At 44.0% G+C, this 20,667-nt stretch overlaps 1 protein-coding gene across 2 annotated transcripts in view; it reads left to right on the forward strand.

Annotated features, from left to right (window-relative positions):
• The window catches only part of CDYL (chromodomain Y like), a 248,882-nt gene extending 228,505 nt beyond the window's left edge, over positions 1 to 20,377 (forward strand). Inside the window, exons 3-7 of one of the 2 annotated variants that reach the window (XM_049874512.1) lie at positions 849 to 1,039; positions 2,424 to 2,596; positions 8,448 to 8,658; positions 17,466 to 17,609; positions 18,719 to 20,377. In XM_049874512.1, coding sequence (XP_049730469.1) covers positions 849 to 1,039; positions 2,424 to 2,596; positions 8,448 to 8,658; positions 17,466 to 17,609; positions 18,719 to 18,877 — 878 coding nt within the window. In that variant the 3' untranslated portion in view covers positions 18,878 to 20,377. Of the gene's footprint in view, positions 1 to 782; positions 1,040 to 2,423; positions 2,597 to 8,447; positions 8,659 to 17,465; positions 17,610 to 18,718 lie in introns of both variants that reach the window. The other variant, XM_049874423.1, reaches the window with a different exon arrangement.
• The last annotated feature ends 290 nt before the right edge of the window (positions 20,378 to 20,667 follow it).

The following is a 20,667-nucleotide window of genomic DNA, read 5'->3' on the forward strand; positions in this document are numbered from 1 at the left end:
ATCACATCCCAGAGCAGCATAAGAAAAAACTTAGAGGTTTTAGAATATCCCACAAGGTGGTGGTGGGTGAAAGTGGTTCCCCATCACCACTCTGTGTACCAGTAGAGATGAAGTGATTGTGTCAGGTGTGTTCATACACGTCTACCATGTCTTTGGAGTCCCTGGGTAGTCCAGACAGTTAACATGCTTGGCTGCTAACTGAAAGGTTGGGGGTTCAGATCCACCCAGGGGTGCCTTGGAAGAAAGGCCTAGCAATCTACTTCAAAATTCAGCCATTGTGAATCCTATGGAGCATAGTTCTACCCTGACACACATGGAGTTGCCATGTGTCAGAATCGATTCAGCAGCAACTGGTTTACCTTGTATTCAGAAAAATAGATTTTAACTAGGTGGCAAATGACTCAACTCTAATAATAAGATATTTTCTTCGGAAGTTTACTGTTCTCTTTCAACTACTCAAACCTGGAATAGACACTGTACATGAGGCCCGTTCTTTTTTTCAATTTCGTTCTCCAGAAGTCTCGACCTTTGTAGCTTTTTTGCAGTAAGTACCTGCCCATCTTGTTAGGCGAGATAAGTGGGTGCTTTCATTGTCAAGACTCTGAAGGAAAGCAAAAGCCTTTAAAAATAGGCTTTTTAAAGGTTCTAATTTTTAATGTTCTTGCATTACTGCATTAAGTCTTGGGTTTTTAATGGGCATTTTTACGTAATTCAGAGAAGACGCTGGGGAGTGGATTGGTGGTAGGACATCACAGACCACTGTGATTTCAAACTCTTGGCAGGTACCTCTCCATTTATGGATGCATTAACAGCCAATGGAACAACCAACATACAGACATCTGTTACAGGAGTGACAGCCGGGAAAAGGAAATTTATTGACGACAGAAGAGACCAGCCTTTTGACAAGCGGTTGCGTTTCAGTGTGAGGCAAACAGAAAGTGCCTACAGATACAGAGATATTGTCGTCAGGAAGCAGGATGGTTTCACCCACATCTTGTTGTCAACAAAATCATCAGAGAATAATTCACTAAATCCAGAGGTGAGATACCATTCCTTGGGGTGGGTTGTATTAATCTTTGTTCAGGCCCTGATTATCTGGGGTTAGCTTGTGTGCTCCTTGGCTGAGTTGGCACTCTTCCTTGTGCTCTTTCTAAATCTCCTTCTGAGCCAGTTCACCATGTTTGCCAGAAAGCAGGAAACAGCGGTGATGTTTGTCGGGTGCGTGACCACGGTGAGGTCGGGACGGTGTGCCATCTTCATCCTCACGGGTCAGCGTGGTCCCTGCTGCAGGCTGTGATGGGAAATGGTGGTGTGCCTTTATCTTCTTTCACCTCCCAAGCCAGACTCCCTCAGTCTGGAGGGCATGGGGGTGCCTCCCAGAATCACATAGAAAGCGTGGGCATGCATGTGCTTTTCTGTAGCTTCATCAGGTTCTCGATGGGTTCTTTGTTCAGACAGATGACAGTGCCCTGGGCCCTAGCCCCTTCAGCATACTTTCACATCAACATTAGTCTTCAGATGCTCTTCAGCATTGTAGCAGAGCAGAGCTGCAGCGACTTCACACCTGCACTGCTGGTCAGGCCTGTACAATAAGCTCCAGGGACCAGGAGTGGGTGGAAAGGTTTGAAAACTAATTCTGTGGAGTATCTACAATCTGGAATATTTGAACCTGCACTGAGCTATGCTTTACCAAAATATTAAGTTCTAGTAGTTGTTTATTTTCCACTTGTGAGCAGCTAGGTTCACATTTTTTCCAAACAAGAAAACCAAACTACAGAAAGTCTGAGTGTCTGGCCAGAGTCACCTAGCAGACAAGCTCAGGGCTGGTCCTCGGTACATTTTTGGACTGTACAGTCCCTTTGCCTCCCTGCTGGGTTGGTTATTTTTAAATGCTTCATAGAGATCATTTTAAAATGGTTCTGTGCCCTTCTAAAACTATCCCTCCACATTCATGTGCTTGGACTTAATGCACTTATGCACTAAACTATTTTGGTTTCTGCCCTAAGTGTGGTAGGCTAGTAAAAATAAAATTAGGAGCTGAACTAGTCTCTTTGAACTGGTTGAATGTGCCACCTGCTGTCCAAACTGTAGAAATGTCAAGTGACTACAACAAGTAACTGGCGTTATCGATTGAGAACCTCGAAGACTATTGAGTATTAAGGCAACTTAGACCCACATGGCTTTCTAATTAAACTCTACTTATAACGAGTTATGTGATTACACTTACGCTCTGCCTCTGGCATTCCCAATCTTTGGTTAGTGAAAATAAGAAATTTGCAAGTGATTTAAAGTCATGGTAGAGAGAGGGGACAATGTCACTCTATAAATGCGTTTTCCATGGATCTGGATTATCCAGTAATAAAATGCTCTTAGATTCTGTATCAGAACTGTTCTTTACCGCTTTGACTTCTGGTGGCTTTCAGGTGATGAAGGAGGTCCAGAGTGCGCTGAACACAGCTGCTGCTGATGACAGCAAACTGGTGCTGCTTAGCGCCGTGGGCAGCGTCTTCTGCTGCGGTCTCGACTTTATTTATTTTATACGGCGCTTAACAGACGACAGGAAAAGAGAAAGCACTAAGATGGCAGAAGCTATCAGGTATGTAAAAACGGCATTGATTTGGGGGTCTTGTTTTCATGTTCCCCGATAGAACAGGCCCAACAAGCCTTGTATGTGAAGTGTCCATCTTCCACTGAGAGGCCTAGTAGCAAGATTAATTAAATCACTTGTCTTTTCCATGGGCCTGGCATAAATTACTACTTGCCTGGAGCTAATAGCTGATTTCAAGGCTGGCTTAAACCCAGGGGGTGCTCAGTGAGTGTTCTAATGATTACAGTACACAGTAATGTATAGCCAGAGATTCCAGTATCTATGCTTTGTATTTATTCTCTCTTTAACCCTTAAAGATCTTTTTTTTCCTCCAAATAATAACTTAACATTTGCATGACTTAAATAGACTACTCTTTGTGGCAAGCTGGCTCCATGTTAACATCACATGAAAATATTTTTTTTTAATATAAGCAGTACACATACTTGTTCAAGTTCATCTTAAATTCCAACTACAAAGAAAGCTAGGTAATAAAGAATAGAAAGAAAAGGTTTCCCTTCTCTTACACCCCAACAAGTATCCACTACTAATGTGTATATCTTCCCCAGCCTTTTTCTAAACATTTTCAGGTATATATGTGTCTATACAAATATATTTATTTTTAGTTCTGTTAATAAATGCAGTTATATTGTATTAATTCAAAATTTGCTTTTGTCATTTAACAGTATGACTTTGAAACATTTTCCTTTTCTCTGTTGTCAGATTTACCACTGACCTATTATAACAGGCCAAAAAGCTTTCCGGAGAAGCACTTGACTCTGCTATAAGCATATCCAGATATATATTTAGTTTATATCCCTCATTTACCATGCAGATTACTATGTGTATAATTAAAAGTGTCTAATTTTTCAGAGACCGTTTCCTTTTCTCTACTCATCTCCCTAAAATGACATCTAGACCCCTAAGAATCCTTTGTGTTTGCTTTTGTAATTTGCAGAGATATAATTTAAGGAGATGCAGACTTGCAAAATAGCAATAAAATTGGTTGGATCTTCTCCAACACCTCCAGGTATTTGGAGAGTTGAACTTCTTTGGTAGTTATTGGGGTTTGACTGGCTGAGCCCCTAGGCATGACTGACATTGGGAGCTGGGCTTTCTGGTCGTCACCATTCCAGGGGTATATAGTAGGGTTGATGGGCATTCTTTTTTCTGTATTGGTGGGTCTGAGTGGGGAAATCACCTGTATTCTGACAGATCTCCCAAAATGGTTCTAACACCATTGCCCTCAACAGCCCATCAGAGGAGACTTGGGACTCCACACCTGGGGGTTATGTTCCTTTGGTGCCTTTAACGACATTTTCCGTTGTTTGTGAAATTATTGTTTTCTCATACTACGTCACATTCGCGTAGTAGGTTATCTGGGTTTTGGTCCCTTTGAACATCACCATGTTTTAGGCTATCATAGTTGTTTTTTTGGTTTTGGTTTTTTCAGAAATAGTTTGTAATTTTATACTCTAACTTTATTAAGTATTATTTCTAGTTTCCTACGTAATTTCAAATTTGTGGTAGACTCTAGATAGGACCATTTCATTATTTGAAACTAAATTACTTGATCACTGCATTAATCCCATGAAAGATTGGCTATACCTCTATGACAGCTTGTCAACATCCCTAGTTAACCCATCGCATCCTTTCAGAATGAATTACGTGAATTTAATTTTCATTTCTCAGACACAAACCATCTTAACAGTTATGCATCATGTGGTGACTTTGTATATTTTCTGTTGTATCTCACTGGATTTATACCTAAAGCTCTGTTTTTTGGTAACTTTGCTGAATAAGAAAATAGGATTTGTCAGCCACTGCCTTCTGTGTTCTGGCTCAGGGTTGACTTGCCCATGGCAGTGAATAAGCCTTTTTATGGTTGGGGTTAGAAAAAGCAGAGGAAAGAAAGACCAAGACAGATTTAAGTAGAGATCTCATTTGTTGAACTCTGAGGGAACTTTGAATGTTTATTTCACCAGCTCCCCATTCCTATCCCTCTCCCTTCGCCCCACCCCGAAATGCTGAATTGTAATTCTAGGAGAAAGCTAAGCCCTGCTTTAGGGAAAGCCAGTTGTTCCTTCTTTAAATGAGTAGGTATCTGTGTCAATTGTGGTTTTTTTTTTTTTTAATATACTCTGGCAGGATCAGAAAAACAATTAGTTACACTGGATTCACTTAACCTTTACTTAACACTCATTTGCATTTAAATTAATTTTTGCATGTATAAGATTGGCTTATATACACGAAACTCTGTGTGTGTGTGTGTCGAAGCCCTGGTGGTACAGTGGTTAAGAGCTTCACTACTAACTAAAAAGTCAGCAGTTAAGTCCATCAGTCACTCCCTTGAGAACCCTATGGGGCAGTTCTACTCTGTGAGTTGGAAACAACTCGAGGGCAACAGATTTTATGGGATATGTATATTGTTTCTGTGGTATCTTAACATATTCTAGTCTTGTTTCAAATTTCTTAAAACTTCGAGGCAGAGAACTTTAAGTTTCCACAAGAAAGCAGGAAGTACAAAGATTAGGTTAAACATTAGGTTGTCAGATAACTAGAGCAATTAATTGTTTTTGGAATTGGTGCAAACTGCAAAAATAACCAGTGTGCAAATTAATTATAATAAAAGATTCAGCACATTGGTGATTAAAAACAAAAGTATTGCAGATCCGTTCAAGGCATCATGCTTTTGATGTGTGTATGAGCCAAAGCTACTGCACTGTTGTCTGGAGAAGTGAGCCTCCTCCCCTGAAGTAAGGTGCCTTCTACCCTGGTGGAGTGAGACAAGGGGACCCCTGACTGAGCAGTTCCCTGAACTAGAGAATCTGGGGAGAGAACAGAGAGGGCAGAGAGTGCAGCTAGAACTTGACGTCTCTGCTCCCCTCGTCCTGTTCTGTACATTCCCCAGGAGGGGAAGCCCATCTGAGAAATGCCAGGGGACTGGCTCTTAGAACTTGGGTGCTTGCTACCTGGTTTCTCTCAAACAATTCTTAGACTTGCCCTCTTGCGATTGTCTAATGTTTTGGTGATGTCTGTGAATGAGCAAATGATCTTCAAAAGCTTGGATAGAATTTTTATTTTGCTTAATATTTTAAAATTCGTTTTAACTGAATTTGTGTCAAATGTAGTCCTTTTCCTTCTCTGCCATACTAAACAGCCTTTTATCGCGATACTCAAATGGTAATTCAAAGGCAACTGACATCTAAATTCAGTATGTTGCATTGTGCACGTTGGAACTTGTGGGCATTTTTATTGTAAGTTTTAAAATACGCTCAGTGTCCGAGCTGCGGACAGGCCCTCCTTGAGTGCCACGGCCCCTGAGAGCTCCGTTTCCACCTCCCCACCTAGTAGCAGGGTGGCTTTGACCAGTCCTTTGGGGCCTCAGGAAGTTTCGGCTAAACAGAAAAGCATTTCTATGAAGGTGTGTGGTTGGTTTTGTTTTTAAAACAAAGCGGATTTCTTTGGGGACCATGTTCATCAGTGGCCTCAGCTCACACATGAGAACGGCCAAGGCCGAGTCCTCCAAAAAGGGAAGATGGCTTCTCTCCAGTGGGTTTTGGTTAGCTCGCCCTTCTCAGCTGTAGCCCCTGGTTTTAGATGAAGTTTTTGTCGAAGTTAAATAGAAGTAGATACGCAGTCTGTCGTCATTCCAGCAAAAAATAAAATTAATTTTGGGGGAGGACAGTTTTTTAATTCCAAGAGATTTCTCCAGCCTCTCAAAATCCAAGTTCTGCTTTTGTAATACCTATTTTAAAAGCAGATTTTTTTTTTCTTTTATACAAAAATAACATTTCGGAGAGGGGATGCTGCTACATGAAGTATTTACTAATTTTTAATGTTTCTCTGTAGAAACATTTTATCAGTACACTGAGATTGATAATTTTATGTTAGCCTATCGCCCCATCAATGGTTTCCAGATGTTTCTAGTACTGGAACAGTTTATATTTTACACCCTGTTTCTATGAGACAGATTAAAGTGGAGCTGCTCTGGACCCCCAGGGGGGCATGACTGCAACACATCTGCTCTGTGTGGTGGAGATTTCAGCAGTCACCTTGTCATGAGTAGTGAATAACTGAAGACAGGAAATGTTTTCCATCATGTGTCATTGACCCAGAATCCTCAAAAGTGGCAGAACTGAAGTAGCTTAATGTAGGTTGTCTGCACTTATTTCAGGAGTCTGTTTAAAAAGGTTGCCTGGCTCTCTTTGTATCATGAAAACCCAGTGTGATCTTTCTAACAATACCTCAGGCACTCTCATTTAGAAAGTCTTAGTGCCACTCATTCATTTGAATGAGTTAATTCTCACTCAATGGAAAGATCCTGCAGACCTTAGGGGAGCAGAGCTAGGTCTGCCAGGGCCTACAAGGGAGCCTTTCAGAGAGTGGCTGGAGCTGAGTTTGCAGGCTGCTAAACTCCTCACCCATTCTCTCTGCTCTCCCCTCCCGGGTTTTCCACACACACACATACCTCCACGCTTCTAACCTGCCCCTCTTCAGAAAAAATAAGCGAAGGAAAAATACCACGCTGTCATTAAAGGGGGAGGGGGCTATGTAAGATGGCAAGTCATGGCTCTCAGAGAAGATCCAAGTAGGTTGTTCTGCTTTTAAACTGCAGAATTCAGAGCACATCTAGACAGTTATTTTCAGTGCTGAAGATGGGGGGTCAGGTTCAGAATCCCGTGTGTGAGAAGCTCTGTTTAGTCTGACTCTGAGCCAGAATTCAGATTGTATTTAGTTTGGTGTGTGTTCTTCCTCTTCTCCACCGTGTTAAAGCATAACAAGAAACAGCCTCTGAATGTAAAGTCGAGTTTTGGATCTGGGGAGAAGAGACACATCCATTCCCAATGTGGCATGGCACCAGCCTACCCAGAATTGAGAAGCAGCCTACTTTGCCAGTCTCATCCTAAAACACATCCAAAAATAGCATTGGCTCAGTTTGTAAATGTCCACATTCTCTCTGAAGGCTGCTCTCTCCTTGTTCCCTTTCCTTTGAGCTTCCTTTCATACCACCCAGAGGAGCAGGCCATAGTGTGCAGGCACACATCTGTGTTTGCCCATCTTGCATGTTGGTCTGGGGTTTTACACCAGCCTTGCGAGCCACTTGCCTCCACATCCCTTGTTTTACTAGCTATAGTTCTTGAGGAAGATCTGTGGTTGCAAAAATATCAGTGAGCTGTCCAGGATCACATACCAAGCCCAACCCCATGGTTTCTGACCTGTGGTCCGCTGTTCTTAGTATCCCCTCTTGCCACATTTTATCTGGGATAGCTTCTTCATTGGTCATACAAAAAACCAAACCAAGTGCCATTGAGTCGATTCCAACTCCTAGTGACCCTATAGGACAGAGTAGAACTGCCCCACAGAGTTTCCAAGGAGCACCTGGTGGATTTGAACTGCTAACCTTTTGGTTAGCAACCATATAGCGTTTAACCACTACACCACCAGAGTTTCCTGATTGGTCATCCAAAAACTAAAAATGTTTATTGGGCTCCTTGTATCTCAAAGGGAAGAAATACTAAGGAGCAAGGTGTATTGGTCTTAGAGCCCAAAAGCCAGCCTGCAAATATAAGAACAGCCTCTGGCTGATTTAACCACAGTGTTCACATTTCCCATAGGTAGGTAAGCCACAGTCAGTTCCTACATAGGGGGTGGTGTCAGGGTACTCTTTAAGCCTTTACAACATGTAGAAAATAAATCCATGGTCCACAGTTCTCAGGAAGAGGTCTTAAATGAACCTCAACTCTTAGTGATTGCCACAAAGTTTGTGTCTTAGTAAGTTGAATCATAAAATGGTAAACTTTTCTGCTGCTCAAGTATGCAGTGTTTTGAGTAATTCCTCATTTTTATGTTTCATTGTAGAAACTTTGTGAATACTTTTATACAGTTTAAGAAGCCTATTATTGTAGCAGTAAATGGCCCTGCCATTGGACTGGGAGCATCTATACTGCCTCTGTGTGATGTGGTCTGGGCGAACGAGAAAGCCTGGTTTCAGACACCCTACACCACCTTCGGACAGAGTCCAGATGGCTGTTCCACTGTTATGTTTCCCAAGATTATGGGAGGAGCGTCTGTGAGTACCTTTTCTAAAAAATCATTCTGGAAACTTTCCCAAAGAAATTTAATTTGGTTATTTTTCTAAATATATGTAAAGTGTCATTCTGTGAGAACTTTCCATCAAATGTACCTGTAATTCGTTTTCTTGTTCATTAACTCACCATTCTCTATTAAAGCATAGAAGCTGTTCATATTTTGGTTCATAGACTGTTTATCAACGCTGCTTTATGTCATATCCTAGAGAAGGACCTCATTCAGTGAGGAGCCTATATCTTTGTATAACTAATACTGATATTTGATATTATTAAATACCCAGCTTAAAACCAAAACAATACAGTTTGCAATTGAAAGGCTCTTTATCTGGTAACCTAAAAGCTGCACTTTTAAGAGAAAGGAATGAGGGAACAAAAGTAGCTGAAGAGGGATTTTTTTACATACTGTTGGTGTTTTATTTTTAACTCTTTATTCCATAGTTTATGTTTGTACTGTGGCTTGTGATTTGTCAAGCAGTTACACATATCTCATTCCTGGTTCCTTGAAATAGGTCAAGTGGTAGTGTCATGGTTTGGGTTCCCCAGAAGTGGACATTAAGTTTGGCATGTGGGAAAATCATTAGGTAATTGGCATCTGATGAAGGAAGGGAGAAGGACGTAGGACTGGACAGAGGGAGATGTGAAACTGTGACGTAGGCCCGACAGCTCCCAACGGGCCCATGAGGAGCTCTGGAGCGTAGCAGACAGCTACAGTTGTCCCTCAGGGGCTGAAACAGCTGGACCTTTATGTCTACCAGCGATTGGATGTGAGCAGCCCAGGGAGGGCGTGTGTCCTTGAACAAGGAGGTGCTCTGCAACTGAGGCGAACCATCAAGAGACTGGCAGTTGATGGCTATCTGACATACTCCCAGCAGCTGGGCAGCAAGCCCGCCTGGAAAGGGGTCTGGGCAGCATGTCTTTATGTCCACCACAGTCCACCCCTTGTACCATCAGATCCACCTCCTCACAGCTGTTTGGGGAGCATTTCTCCAGGGCCCCATGGGCTGGCCTCTCTTCCTTGGGGGAAACCTAGAGGGAGATTAGCCAGTAATTGTTGCAGGAAAGAACCATTGGTGAACACTAAATTGTAGGTGAAAGTATGATGAGAAGAGGAATGTTTTCATCCTCTCATTACTTACAAAGGGGAAACAGTAATGTCACAGTGGAGAACCTGGCAGACATCACCGTACTAAGTACTCAAAGTTAGCCAGAAGTAAGACTTACTGACCTCTGGTCTGCTTTGATGTGACGCACTGAGAAGGGCCTAGCATCACTCCTGTACTGTTCATGTCAAAAATGCATCTCCTTGGTCTAATCACGAGAAAACTCCAGGCAAAACCAAATGAGGAGCGTTCTACAAAGTAGCTGACCAGCCTTCTTCCAAAGTATCAAGGTCGTAAAAGACAAAAGGGAAGACTGAGGAACAGTCACAGATTAAAGGAGACTAAAGCGGCATGATAGCTGAATGCATTGTGGGGACCTGGACCAGAAAAAGCTGTAGAAGTTCGAGTAAGGCCTGTAGTTTAGTGTTATAATCATTGTTAATTTTCTGGTTTGGATTATTGTAAGATGTTAACATTAGGGAGAGCTGGTTGAAGGATATATGGGAACTCTGTGTACTGCTAGTGCAGTTTTTTTTTTTAAGTCTAAGCTTTGAAAACAAAAAGTTTACAATGTGAAAGAAGAAGAGGAAGAAGAAAGTCAACAGGACCAGCAACAGCCCCCATTGCCCACTGGTCTCAGGGCCCCATGGTACCTTCATCATCGTCCTTCACCAGCCTAGATTCTCCCCACCCCCCGCCGCCACACTCAAGCGCGTGCGCACACACACATATACAGAGCCACCACCTCTGCTGGCCTGATGGCGTGACCCTTATCCCTGAGGAGTCTCAGCCCCAATCACCATGCCTGTCTCCGGCCGGAGTTGCTTACACTTGGCCACTTAACAAGGGAGTACCACAGAGGCCCCACTCAGCTCCCTGCGTTCCTACCCTGCCCTAGTGGGTGACAGCGGCCCAGGCTCCTCCTGATTAGCGAGGTCAGATAACCCTATCTGGAGGGAATTCTTTGCCTGCCAGCCCCAGACACAGGGAACACAAGGAGTCCAGCCAGCGGCCATAGCTTTAAGTTCAGAGGGAGTCTTGCTGTGTCCGCTGGCAAACATGTGCCCCTGCTGGGGCCCGGCAGAGCCTAGAGATGACAGGAAACACAGGGTCCCTCGGCCCCTCAGTAGATCACCAAGAGCGATGGAAAATGGGACTGCATGCTTCCCTGTAGATCTACCACATGCCTTGTCCTCAGTCTTCTTGCCCTTCTCTTTCAGGTCCCTGACACCAGCCAGGCCATTCACTGTGGCCCATGGGTTAGTGTATATTCTCACCTTGATCTGCCTCATCCTACTCAAAGTGACCGACGTGGTGTGTCCTCAGTTTAGAGGGGCTTTCCCTAGTGCTGCTGAGCGAGACTTGGCAAAGTTGCCATCCCCGTTTTCTGTGCCAGCCTCAGTCATTGAAGTCCCCATGTGGCCAGAGGCGTGAGCCAAGGAAGGGGCACTGGTACAGTTGTGGTGGGTAACGTGGGGGTCTGGGCCACCTGCTGGTACAGCTGCAAGTCCTCGCCGCTGCTGGGCCTGATCCTAGACACAACACATGCTCCTCACAGTGGCCACTGCTGGGCCTGATCCCAGACACAGCACAGGCGCCTCATGGTGGCAGCTGCTGGGCCAGCAACTGGGGCCCAGTGGACATTACCTATATGCGGTCACCTGTGTTCTACATCAGACACTGTCTCTACCAGGCCTCAGTGAACACTCCAGGAGTCGTTAAAAGCGTGTGATTCCGAGTGGCCTGGCTTTGCTCCAGAACCACATGGCCAATACCATGATCCTCCCCTGGTGCTGGCCATCAGCTACGTGGGATGTCTTTGCCCACCCTCTCCACTGTCAGCCCCACCTTAGCACAGCCACCACTTTTCCATGCTTCTAGGAGCCCCCCTACTAGTGAGGTCACAGCTTCTCCTGGGGGACTTGCCAGAATGTTAAATCTTGTCTCTCGGAAAACCCCCAAGCCAGTGAACTCTTCTGTCCAGTTTTGTGGTCTGGCTTGTTGACCAAGCACCCTGAGAACCCCATCCCAGAGCATTCTCCCAGCTCCCACTAGAGTACTCTGGGCAGCACTTCTGTCTGCCACCAGCAAGGTCCATGTGGAACAGACAAAGAAGTAGGGGGCACCTGGCCATCTGTGTATCCCCCGTGCCACGCTGGCCCTGTGTGGAGCCCCACCAGGCACTGCCAAGGTCCGGTGGGAAAGAGCCCCTGTCCTCTGTACAGCTGGGTCGTGCTCATGGGGAGTTATTCCCACCAAAGAGATCGACATGGTGGGGATCCTGCCCTCTCACATCATGTGGTCTCAGGAGATGGACAGTGTCGATGCGGGTGTGGAGAAAAATGACAGACTTGACATCTAGACGTGTTGTGGACGAGGGCATTCAGAGTTGGCACCCTTAAGCCAAGCGCTGTCAGGAGTGGTGGTCCTAGAAGAGCTCATTCAGAGTCCCCCCCGGACACGTCCTAAAGTTACCGTTTCTGGTGTGCCCCTTGTGATCCACTGGTACCACTAGAGCCATGGTTCCCAACGGGTGATTTTGCTTGTCCGCCCAGGAGACACTTGGCAGAGTCTGAAGACTTTGGTTGTCACAGCTGAGCAGGTACTAGGGGGAAAGGCCTGGGATGCTGCTCCGCGTCCGACAGCGCACAGGACAGTCCCCAAAACAGAGTGACCTGGCCCAAGTGCCAGTGCCCTCCATGAGAGACTGCCTCGAGCTAAGCGCCAGGAGTTCACAGTGTAACTCTACTCTTTGAGCAGAGTATTTCTGTTTATGTATAGAAAGCAAATAAGTGTTGTTGAGGTGAGTTCTATTGTGACTATACTTGTTAAAGTGAGTGCCTGAGCGATGTAGCTTCTTCTGGGAGCTTTTAGTGGATTTGCACTTTCAGTAGCCTGAGCAAGATGGGGGCAACTTTGGTTTCCCCAGGTGACATGTGTTTAAGCTCTGCAAGGATGATATATTAAGCGACTCCTATTATCAGCCAGCCTGTTCAGAGCTCGGCTGCGAACCAGAAGTTAGGCAGTTTGAATCCACCAGCGTCTCCTTGGAAGCCTCATGGGGCAGTTCTACTCTGTCCTGTACAGTCACTGTGAGTTGGAATCGACTCAACAGCAACGGGTTTGGTGGGTTTTTGTTTGTTTGTTTGTTTGTTGTTTGTTTTTTGGTTTATCATCGGGCTGTAGTCCCTGGGTGGTACAAACAGTTAACATGCTCAGTTGTTAACCAAAAGGTTGAAAGTTCAAGTCTATCCAGTGGCACCTCAGAGGAAGGGCTTGGCAATTTACTTTAAAAAAAAATAGCCATTGAAAGCCCTGTGGATGGAGCACAGTTTTACTCTGACACGTGGAGTCACCATATGTTGGGGTCAACTTAATGGCAACAGGGTTTTGTTTTTATTAGGCTAAAAAGGCCATGCAGGTAAAACAAGCTGTTAGCTCTGTCTGTCTTGCAGTATCTGCTATAGCAGACAGTAGGGAGACAGCTCTGGAGTGCTGCTGTTCCCATAAGCTACACAAGTTCACTTAAAGTGTGTGCTCTTCTACAGGGTGGCCCTCCCTGGCCACTTACAGGTTTTCCAAAAAAATGCTCGTGGAGTGCCTGCTATGTACCAGACACTGCTGGGTCCTGGGTCAGGGCAGTCAGGAAGGTGATTAAGGTGCTGTGGTTGACACCTGAACAGCCAGGGAGGAGCACAAGATCACCCGGTATCACTGCACCAGCCCCAGAGCCCCCAGCGTCCTGCACGGACACGAGGCTGAAAGCCTCCTGTGACGGGCTGGTGCCCTTCTAGGGGGCTGAGGTGGCCGGTCAGAGGGCGTGAGTGGGAGACGCACCACGGCCACACACACTCCCACCCCCATGCCGCTCACTGGTGCTGGGGTGTCCTTACCACCTCTCTTCATGTCCTCTTTTTGGCTGGACAAAAAGAGGTCTCTGTTTCTCTTTGCTCCTCAGCGTTTCGCATTTATCTGGGTGTTAAATTTTTTAAATAATAGGGCAATTTAGACGAAATTAGGTATTTGATGACTGTAGTTTAAACCATCTCAGGTCCTGTGCTTAGATGAGAAGGTGTTAAAACCCTGGATTGGTCCCATCGTTTACACTGTTGGGTGGATTTGGAAATGCCCTTAATTGTCCTGTCCAGGCATCTGATGTAGGTGCCAAAGGTGGGGGAAGGAACCCAAAAGCCAGCAGGTGTTCAGTGTACCCACCTCTGAATGGGTGTGGGTGGGCCACAGAGATGTGACCAGAAGAAAGGACCATTTTGGTTGGCTGTGGCACAGTCAGCACCCAGCCTGTCTGGTACCAGGCCTGAGAAAAGCAAGAAAAGAGAATGAAGGAGACAAAGAGCAAACAGAACAATGGTAGAGAATTAAATTGCCCCCAAACCAAAACACCAAACCTCTTGCCTTCAAGTGGATTCTGACTCACGATGATGCCGTGTGCATAGAGTGGAACTGCTCTGCAGGATTTTCAAGGCTGTGATCTTTCAGAATTAGATCACCAGGGCTTTCTTCTGTGGTGCCGCTGGGTGGGTCGAACCGCCAGCCTTTATGTTAGTAGTTGAATGCAAACCGTCCCCCCGCCCCAGACCTAAACTGACCTCCAGATAACGAAAAATGACATTCTAAGACTAGAGAGAGCCAATAGGATGAGGTAGAAAAGAAACACCTAAGTGATGCCTTGGGGCAGGGAGAGTCCTTCGCATCCACTGTCTTTACAAAGGAGGGCAGTGATGATTCAGTGGTAGAACTCTCACCTTCCAAGCAGGAGACCCAGATTCCATTCTGGGCCAGTGCGCTTCATGCACAGCCACCACCTGTCTGTCAGTGGAGGCTTGTGTGTTGCTATAACGCAGAACAGGTTTCAGTGAAGCCTCTAGAAGAAGACAGGCTAGGAAGAAAGGCCATTGAAAAATCAGCCATTGGAAACCCTATGGATCACAGTGGTCCAGTCCCATTGTGCATGGGGTCTCTCCATGAGTCAGGGGCCAACTCGATGGCAACTCACAACAGCAACCATTGCAAAGACTGGTTCACATTGGGCTTTAAACATAATTTCATGCTTAAGTGATGTTGTCTTTATGTTGAGAGTGAAAGAAATACAAGCTAGGAAACAAAATTCTCTGTTAACCGTGGAACACGTACCACTAATCACTGTATCAGGAGCTCCCCTTTTGTCATCGTTTCTCATTGCATTTGAATCTGCCTTCAGAAGAGCTAGCTAGCCACTTATGATAACACGAAGTCAAATTTCTAAATCCACTGTTTACTTATAAAAAAAAATAGACCTCCTTTTTTCTGGGAAGAGGCTGTTCAGGGATTTTGCAGAACATCACCAGAGCCTTGAAACACTCGTGAAGTTACCCAAGACTTAGCTCAAGTAATAGGCTCTATCCACTCTTGGTGATAACTACCAACCTTACGAATCCTCAATAGGAGCCTGCTTCCCAGCCCTATTTTCCCATTTCTGCCCATGTTGGAAGGGTAGCACATCGTAGGCAGACGTGCTTTGCCAACTCCTGTGTGTGGCTTTCTGAGCTGTGTATTTCACATGCAGTGAACTGTCTTGGTGCATTTAAACAACGTGTACAAGGACTGTCAACTGAGAGATGTTACTTAATAACTTAAAACCTTTTCCTAATGATTTCATCTCTTTTGGAAAGGAAATTACCTACCAGGATGTATTTTATCTGAGCCCCAGAAGGTCGAGGCCAAGTTGTCTTTCTGACCATTGGTGTCTTCAGGAAGGCTAATCATGCAGGATGAACTATGGGCAGGAATGGTCGTGTCGGAATAGTGCCAGGTGTTTGTGTCAGATACGTATTCTCTCCTCATCTCAGCATCTGAGAGCTTATCGCTTGAATGACGTAAAAGCCATTCAGATCGTGCTGGGACATTAAAGGGATCTAGAATCCAGGACCAGATAGTGTATTTTTTTTCATTAAATATGTTTGCTTTCTCCATCAAGCCACGTGAAGTCGCTATAGTCAAACCTTCATGACTGGGGTGCAACAGCAGGTCCTGAAGAGTTTCGTATTTTAATATCCAAGTAATAAAATGTGGCCTCCAGGGTCTGCTTCCAGCAGAGACGTTTCACTGACATTGTCTCTGTATATTGAAAACAAGTCACCACTGGCCTCTCAGATAGCGAAAATATCGTGTAGTAGTTCTCTGCCTGGTTCATGTTCCTAAAATACAAATCACCTAGTCTTGGGTTTGTCTTGGCTCCCCAGGATTGTTTTATGTATTAAATGAGTTAATGCATGAGAAGAGTGCAGAGGAGAAGGACATGCCAATAACTTGTCAAATTAATGGCAAATAGACTTTTTATAGTTTAGATTTCTTGGTTAAGTCCTTGTGATTCTGTATTAGACAATACAGTTAACCTTTTACATTCTTCAGTAATCACAGCCCAGAATGTTACATTCCCACCGCCTAGGTGATGCCAACCTAAGGAGTGGCTCACTCTTGGTGGAAGGGCCTGGAGAGTGGCTCATAGACCAGACCCTGGAAATCGTGAAACAGAGGCCCAGCCAGGGCAGGCATCTTCACAAGTCGATCCTTGGGTTGGATATTCAGGGTGAATTTCCTGGGTTGGGTTTTCTTTGCTACCTCCCCATCACATCTTTTTTTGTTTTTAAATATTTTACTGTGTTTTCAGTGAAAATTTACACAGCAAATTAGGTTCCCATTTAACAATTTCTGTACATATCATTCAGTGACATTGGTTACATTTTCCACATTATGTCAGCATTCTCATTATTTCCATTATGGTTGTTCCATTTATGTTAATCTAGCTTTCCTGTTCTCCCCTTCCATTCCCCGCAACCGTCTCATCTTTGCTTTAGAGTAAATGTTGACTGTTTGGTCTCATATAGGTGGGTTTTTGGGTTTTGTTTTGTTTTTTAAGGAGCATAGTACTCACGGGTGATTATTTTATGAGTCAATCTGTTATTTAGCCGAAGGGTTACCTCTGGGTGTGATCTCTGTTCAAAGTTTAAAGAGTATCTCAGGGCAGTGGTCTCGAGGTTCCTGTAGTCTCTACCAGTCCAGTAAGTCTGGCCTTTTTTTAAGAATTTGAGTTCTACAATTTTCTCCCGTTCTGTCTAAGACTATTGTGTCCCTGGTCAGAATGGTCAGTAGTGGTAGCTGGGCACCACCTAGTCCTGGTCTCAGGATAGATGACACCAAGGTTTGTGTAGGCATTTATCCCTGTAGACTAGTTCTTCTTTGAATCTTTGGTTTCCTTCTTCTCTTTGGCTTCAGATGAGTAGAGAACAATAGTTCTATCTTAGATGGCCGCTTGCAAGCTTTTAAGACCCCAGACGATAGTTACCAAACTAGGATATAGAATGTAAACTTTATGGACTGTGTTGTGCCAGTTGACCTAGTTATCCCATGAGACTGTGGCTCTAAGCCTTCAAACACAGTAATCAATCCTGAGAGGTGTTTGTTTATGTCTGGGAAGTATCTGTGGCTGTGCCCCCTATGCGCTTTACTGTATATATGAATGTATCTCCTGTACTCCCAAACATGTATGTGCATATGCATACATTACCTACCTGTATAACCACTCTCGAAGTTTTTGGTTTGTTACTGCTGTTGTACTGAAATTATGTATGTTACAGCATTTACCAGTAACATCCATCACATTTCACATCAACATGAGTTCTCTCTTTCAGGCAAATGAAATGTTGCTCAGTGGACGGAAGCTGACCGCACAGGAGGCATGTGGCAAAGGACTGGTCTCCCAAGTGTTTTGGCCAGGGACGTTCACACAGGAAGTGATGGTTCGAATTAAGGAACTTGCCTCTTGTAATCCAGTTGTAAGTCTAACTTTTTCTTACATATATTACTTTTAAAAATATGGCCTTTTCCTCCAAAGAGCTCACGCAAATATGGTATCTCCTTAAATACCCCACTTTTGCTCTCCACAGAGTCACCTTTGTGTGAAATGCTGATCAAAGCTATAATCGATAACTGCAGCTGCAGGTCTCTCCCTTTGCAAATACTTAAGAATTAAAAGAATGACATTAATCTGGCATTGCTGTCTGAAATTCAGTAATTTAACATGTCCTATATTTTTTTTTTTATAAATGGGGCCTTGGTGACGTAGTGGTTAAGTGCTACGGCTGTTATATTTTTTTTTTTATAAATGGGGCCTTGGTGACGTAGTGGTTAAGTGCTACGGCTGCTAACCAAAAGGTTGGCAGTTCGAATCCACCAGACGCTCCTTGGAAACCCTATGGGGCAGTTCTGCTCTGCCCTATAGGGTCATTACGAGTCAGAATCGACTCAACAGCAGTGGGTTTGGTTTTTGGTTTGGGTTTACTGTTCTCAAAGCCCTTTCATAGAATCGTGTTTCATTCCCCCCTACCTTGCCCCCCTCCCAACACACACACATAGTGAACCCCTAAGTTTTTGTTAAATAAATGTGCTGGAAATATTTAGCCTTCTGCCTACAAAATTGCATTTAGCAAATGGCAGGATGAAATGCTTAATATTAACTGGCACAACTCCCATCAAAACTATGCCAGACATATCTGTGAACAGCCATCCTATTATTTAAATTAAATTTTGGTCTCTGAGCATAAGTTCTCACTTTTCATTGAGCATCAAAAGAATGGATGTCCGGTTTGGGGCCCTCGTGGGCTGGCAGCAGTCAGCAGTCGCACAGGGGTGAAGACTGGTTCACTGCAAGTGAGGGCTAGGGCTGCAGGTAGCTCCATGCTCAGTAGCTAAAAAGCCACACCAATATCTGGTGTGAAATACACTTTATTCAGGTATCAGTCCTGACATGTATTGTGGAAAGGGGGCAGCCTTTTTAACAGGTAATTGCTCAACTTGGAGGGTTGCCTCCCTAATCAGGGGAGCGTGGAGCCAGCGGGTGCACACATACCCTCCCCTCTGGCTCACTGCTTGTCATTTGGCCCAGGTGCTTGAGGAATCCAAAGCTCTCGTGCGCTGTAACATGAAGATGGAGCTAGAGCAGGCGAATGAGAGGGAGTGTGAAGTGCTGAAGAAAATCTGGGGCTCGGCCCAAGGGATGGACTCCATGTTGAAATACCTGCAGAGGAAGATCGATGAGTTCTGACTGTCAGAGTGCAACTGAACGACACTGGAACTGTTTGTTGTGAGACATCAGGGCTCCGTGTCGCCCTACTCCACCCTCACAGCCTGAAATAAGTTTACCCAGAACTCACGCTTGGAACCAGGACTAGAAACCTCCAAGCTATTTATTATCGAAGAGTTTTTAAGTACTGTAACTTTCCAATAAATAACTACGAAGTTCCTTTGTCAGACGTCATTGTTTTGTACTTCCTGTACACACAAGTATGAAAGTATAATGGTGAGCACTACACTGCTCTTCAAAGCTCTCGCTTCTGTTACCTTTGGCTAGTAATGTATAAAAAGGAAAAGCATTGTGTTTTGCTGTCTCTGGGTAGCAGGAAAATCTGGAATAATGTCATTTTCCTTGTTTTTTTTCCTTCTGGAGCAGAGAATCTGAAGGGTGTTAGCCAACCTCACCTTCCCTGTCCCAGATAGCGATACAGATTGATCTGAGACGTTGCCTTTGTCTCCAAGAAGGTACACATACCTCAGAGATGGAAAATTCTATATCAAAAGTAAGGCTTCTCTTGGGATGACTCTGATGAAAAGTCCCCAATGAGCATACCCAAACTAAATGTCCACTTAGGGTCTCTGCTGAGACATGAACTGGTCCCCTTCCTTTTTTACTCTATCAGTTCTTGCCCAGTTAACGTGAAGAAACCACTGTCTCTCTAGAAGAAAGCTTGTTTTGCAGTATTAGTGAATCACTGAATAGCTTAAGTATGAATATCTAAGTTATAAGTTAGTCTTAGTGGGTTTTAAGTAATTAGTTTTTGACCCTTTTGAAAAATAACTGCATAAGTGCTTCTTGTTGCTGGGTGAGAAATACTACTTTATATACAGTTTTGGTTTTCTATTTGCAGATATAATTGATGTATTACACCAAAAAGAAGTATTTTTATGTTTATAATGTATAATTTTTAGGTTCACTTAGAATATATTTTATTTAATAAGTTAAAATTCTTTGGCACACTATCAAATGCAAAAACTCTTTTCAAAAAAACTACCTTATATTAGACATTTAATGTTCTTTGTCTACGCTTTTCTGTCCACACAATGTACTGACTCCAGTATGGTGTCCAAGAGTGCCCTGTGTACATAAACATTTTGCCTTCCTTCTGGGAGGGTGCTGATTCCTGACTACAGATGCCTTTTATTAGTTAGGCTTCTGAGCTTGCAATCATATTGAATGTATGAAGAATGAAATAAAATCAGACCTTATTTTTGTACAGTTTTGGAGTTTATACTTAGAGCTGACCACCTCCCGACGGCGTGGAGAGCTGTACAGTGTAAATCTGCCTTTGCCTTGGGATCGATTGGTACAGTATTTTTGCATCTGTGGGACCTACTTTTTTGTTTAGTAGTTTGAACTATATATAAACTGTACAATCTGTAAAGTTTTTATAGAATAAATATGCAGCTGTGAAAACTGGTTAAATAAAACTAATATTTCTTAACACATTTCAGATGTTTCACTGGTAGTTCTTCACTTCTGCAGTCTCTCGGGGTGTTTTTCTTGTCCAATTTTTTTGTGAAGTACATGGATAAAACATTTGTACAGTTTCAAGACTAATGAAACAAACACCAGCTGGGAAGAAATAGATTATTACCAGTACCCTCCCGAGTCACCTCTACCTTGGTCCTCCACATCAGGTTACCATTTCCTGAATTTTGTCACCATGAGTCAGAACCAACTGAGTGTTTTGGTTTTTGTTGTTTTCCCCTAGTACTCTCCAGCTCTGCATTTTAAGTACTGCACAGCCCCTCAGAAGA

This window comes from Elephas maximus, chromosome 1, assembly GCF_024166365.1.
Source record: "Elephas maximus indicus isolate mEleMax1 chromosome 1, mEleMax1 primary haplotype, whole genome shotgun sequence".
Classification (NCBI taxonomy): domain Eukaryota; kingdom Metazoa; phylum Chordata; class Mammalia; order Proboscidea; family Elephantidae; genus Elephas; species Elephas maximus.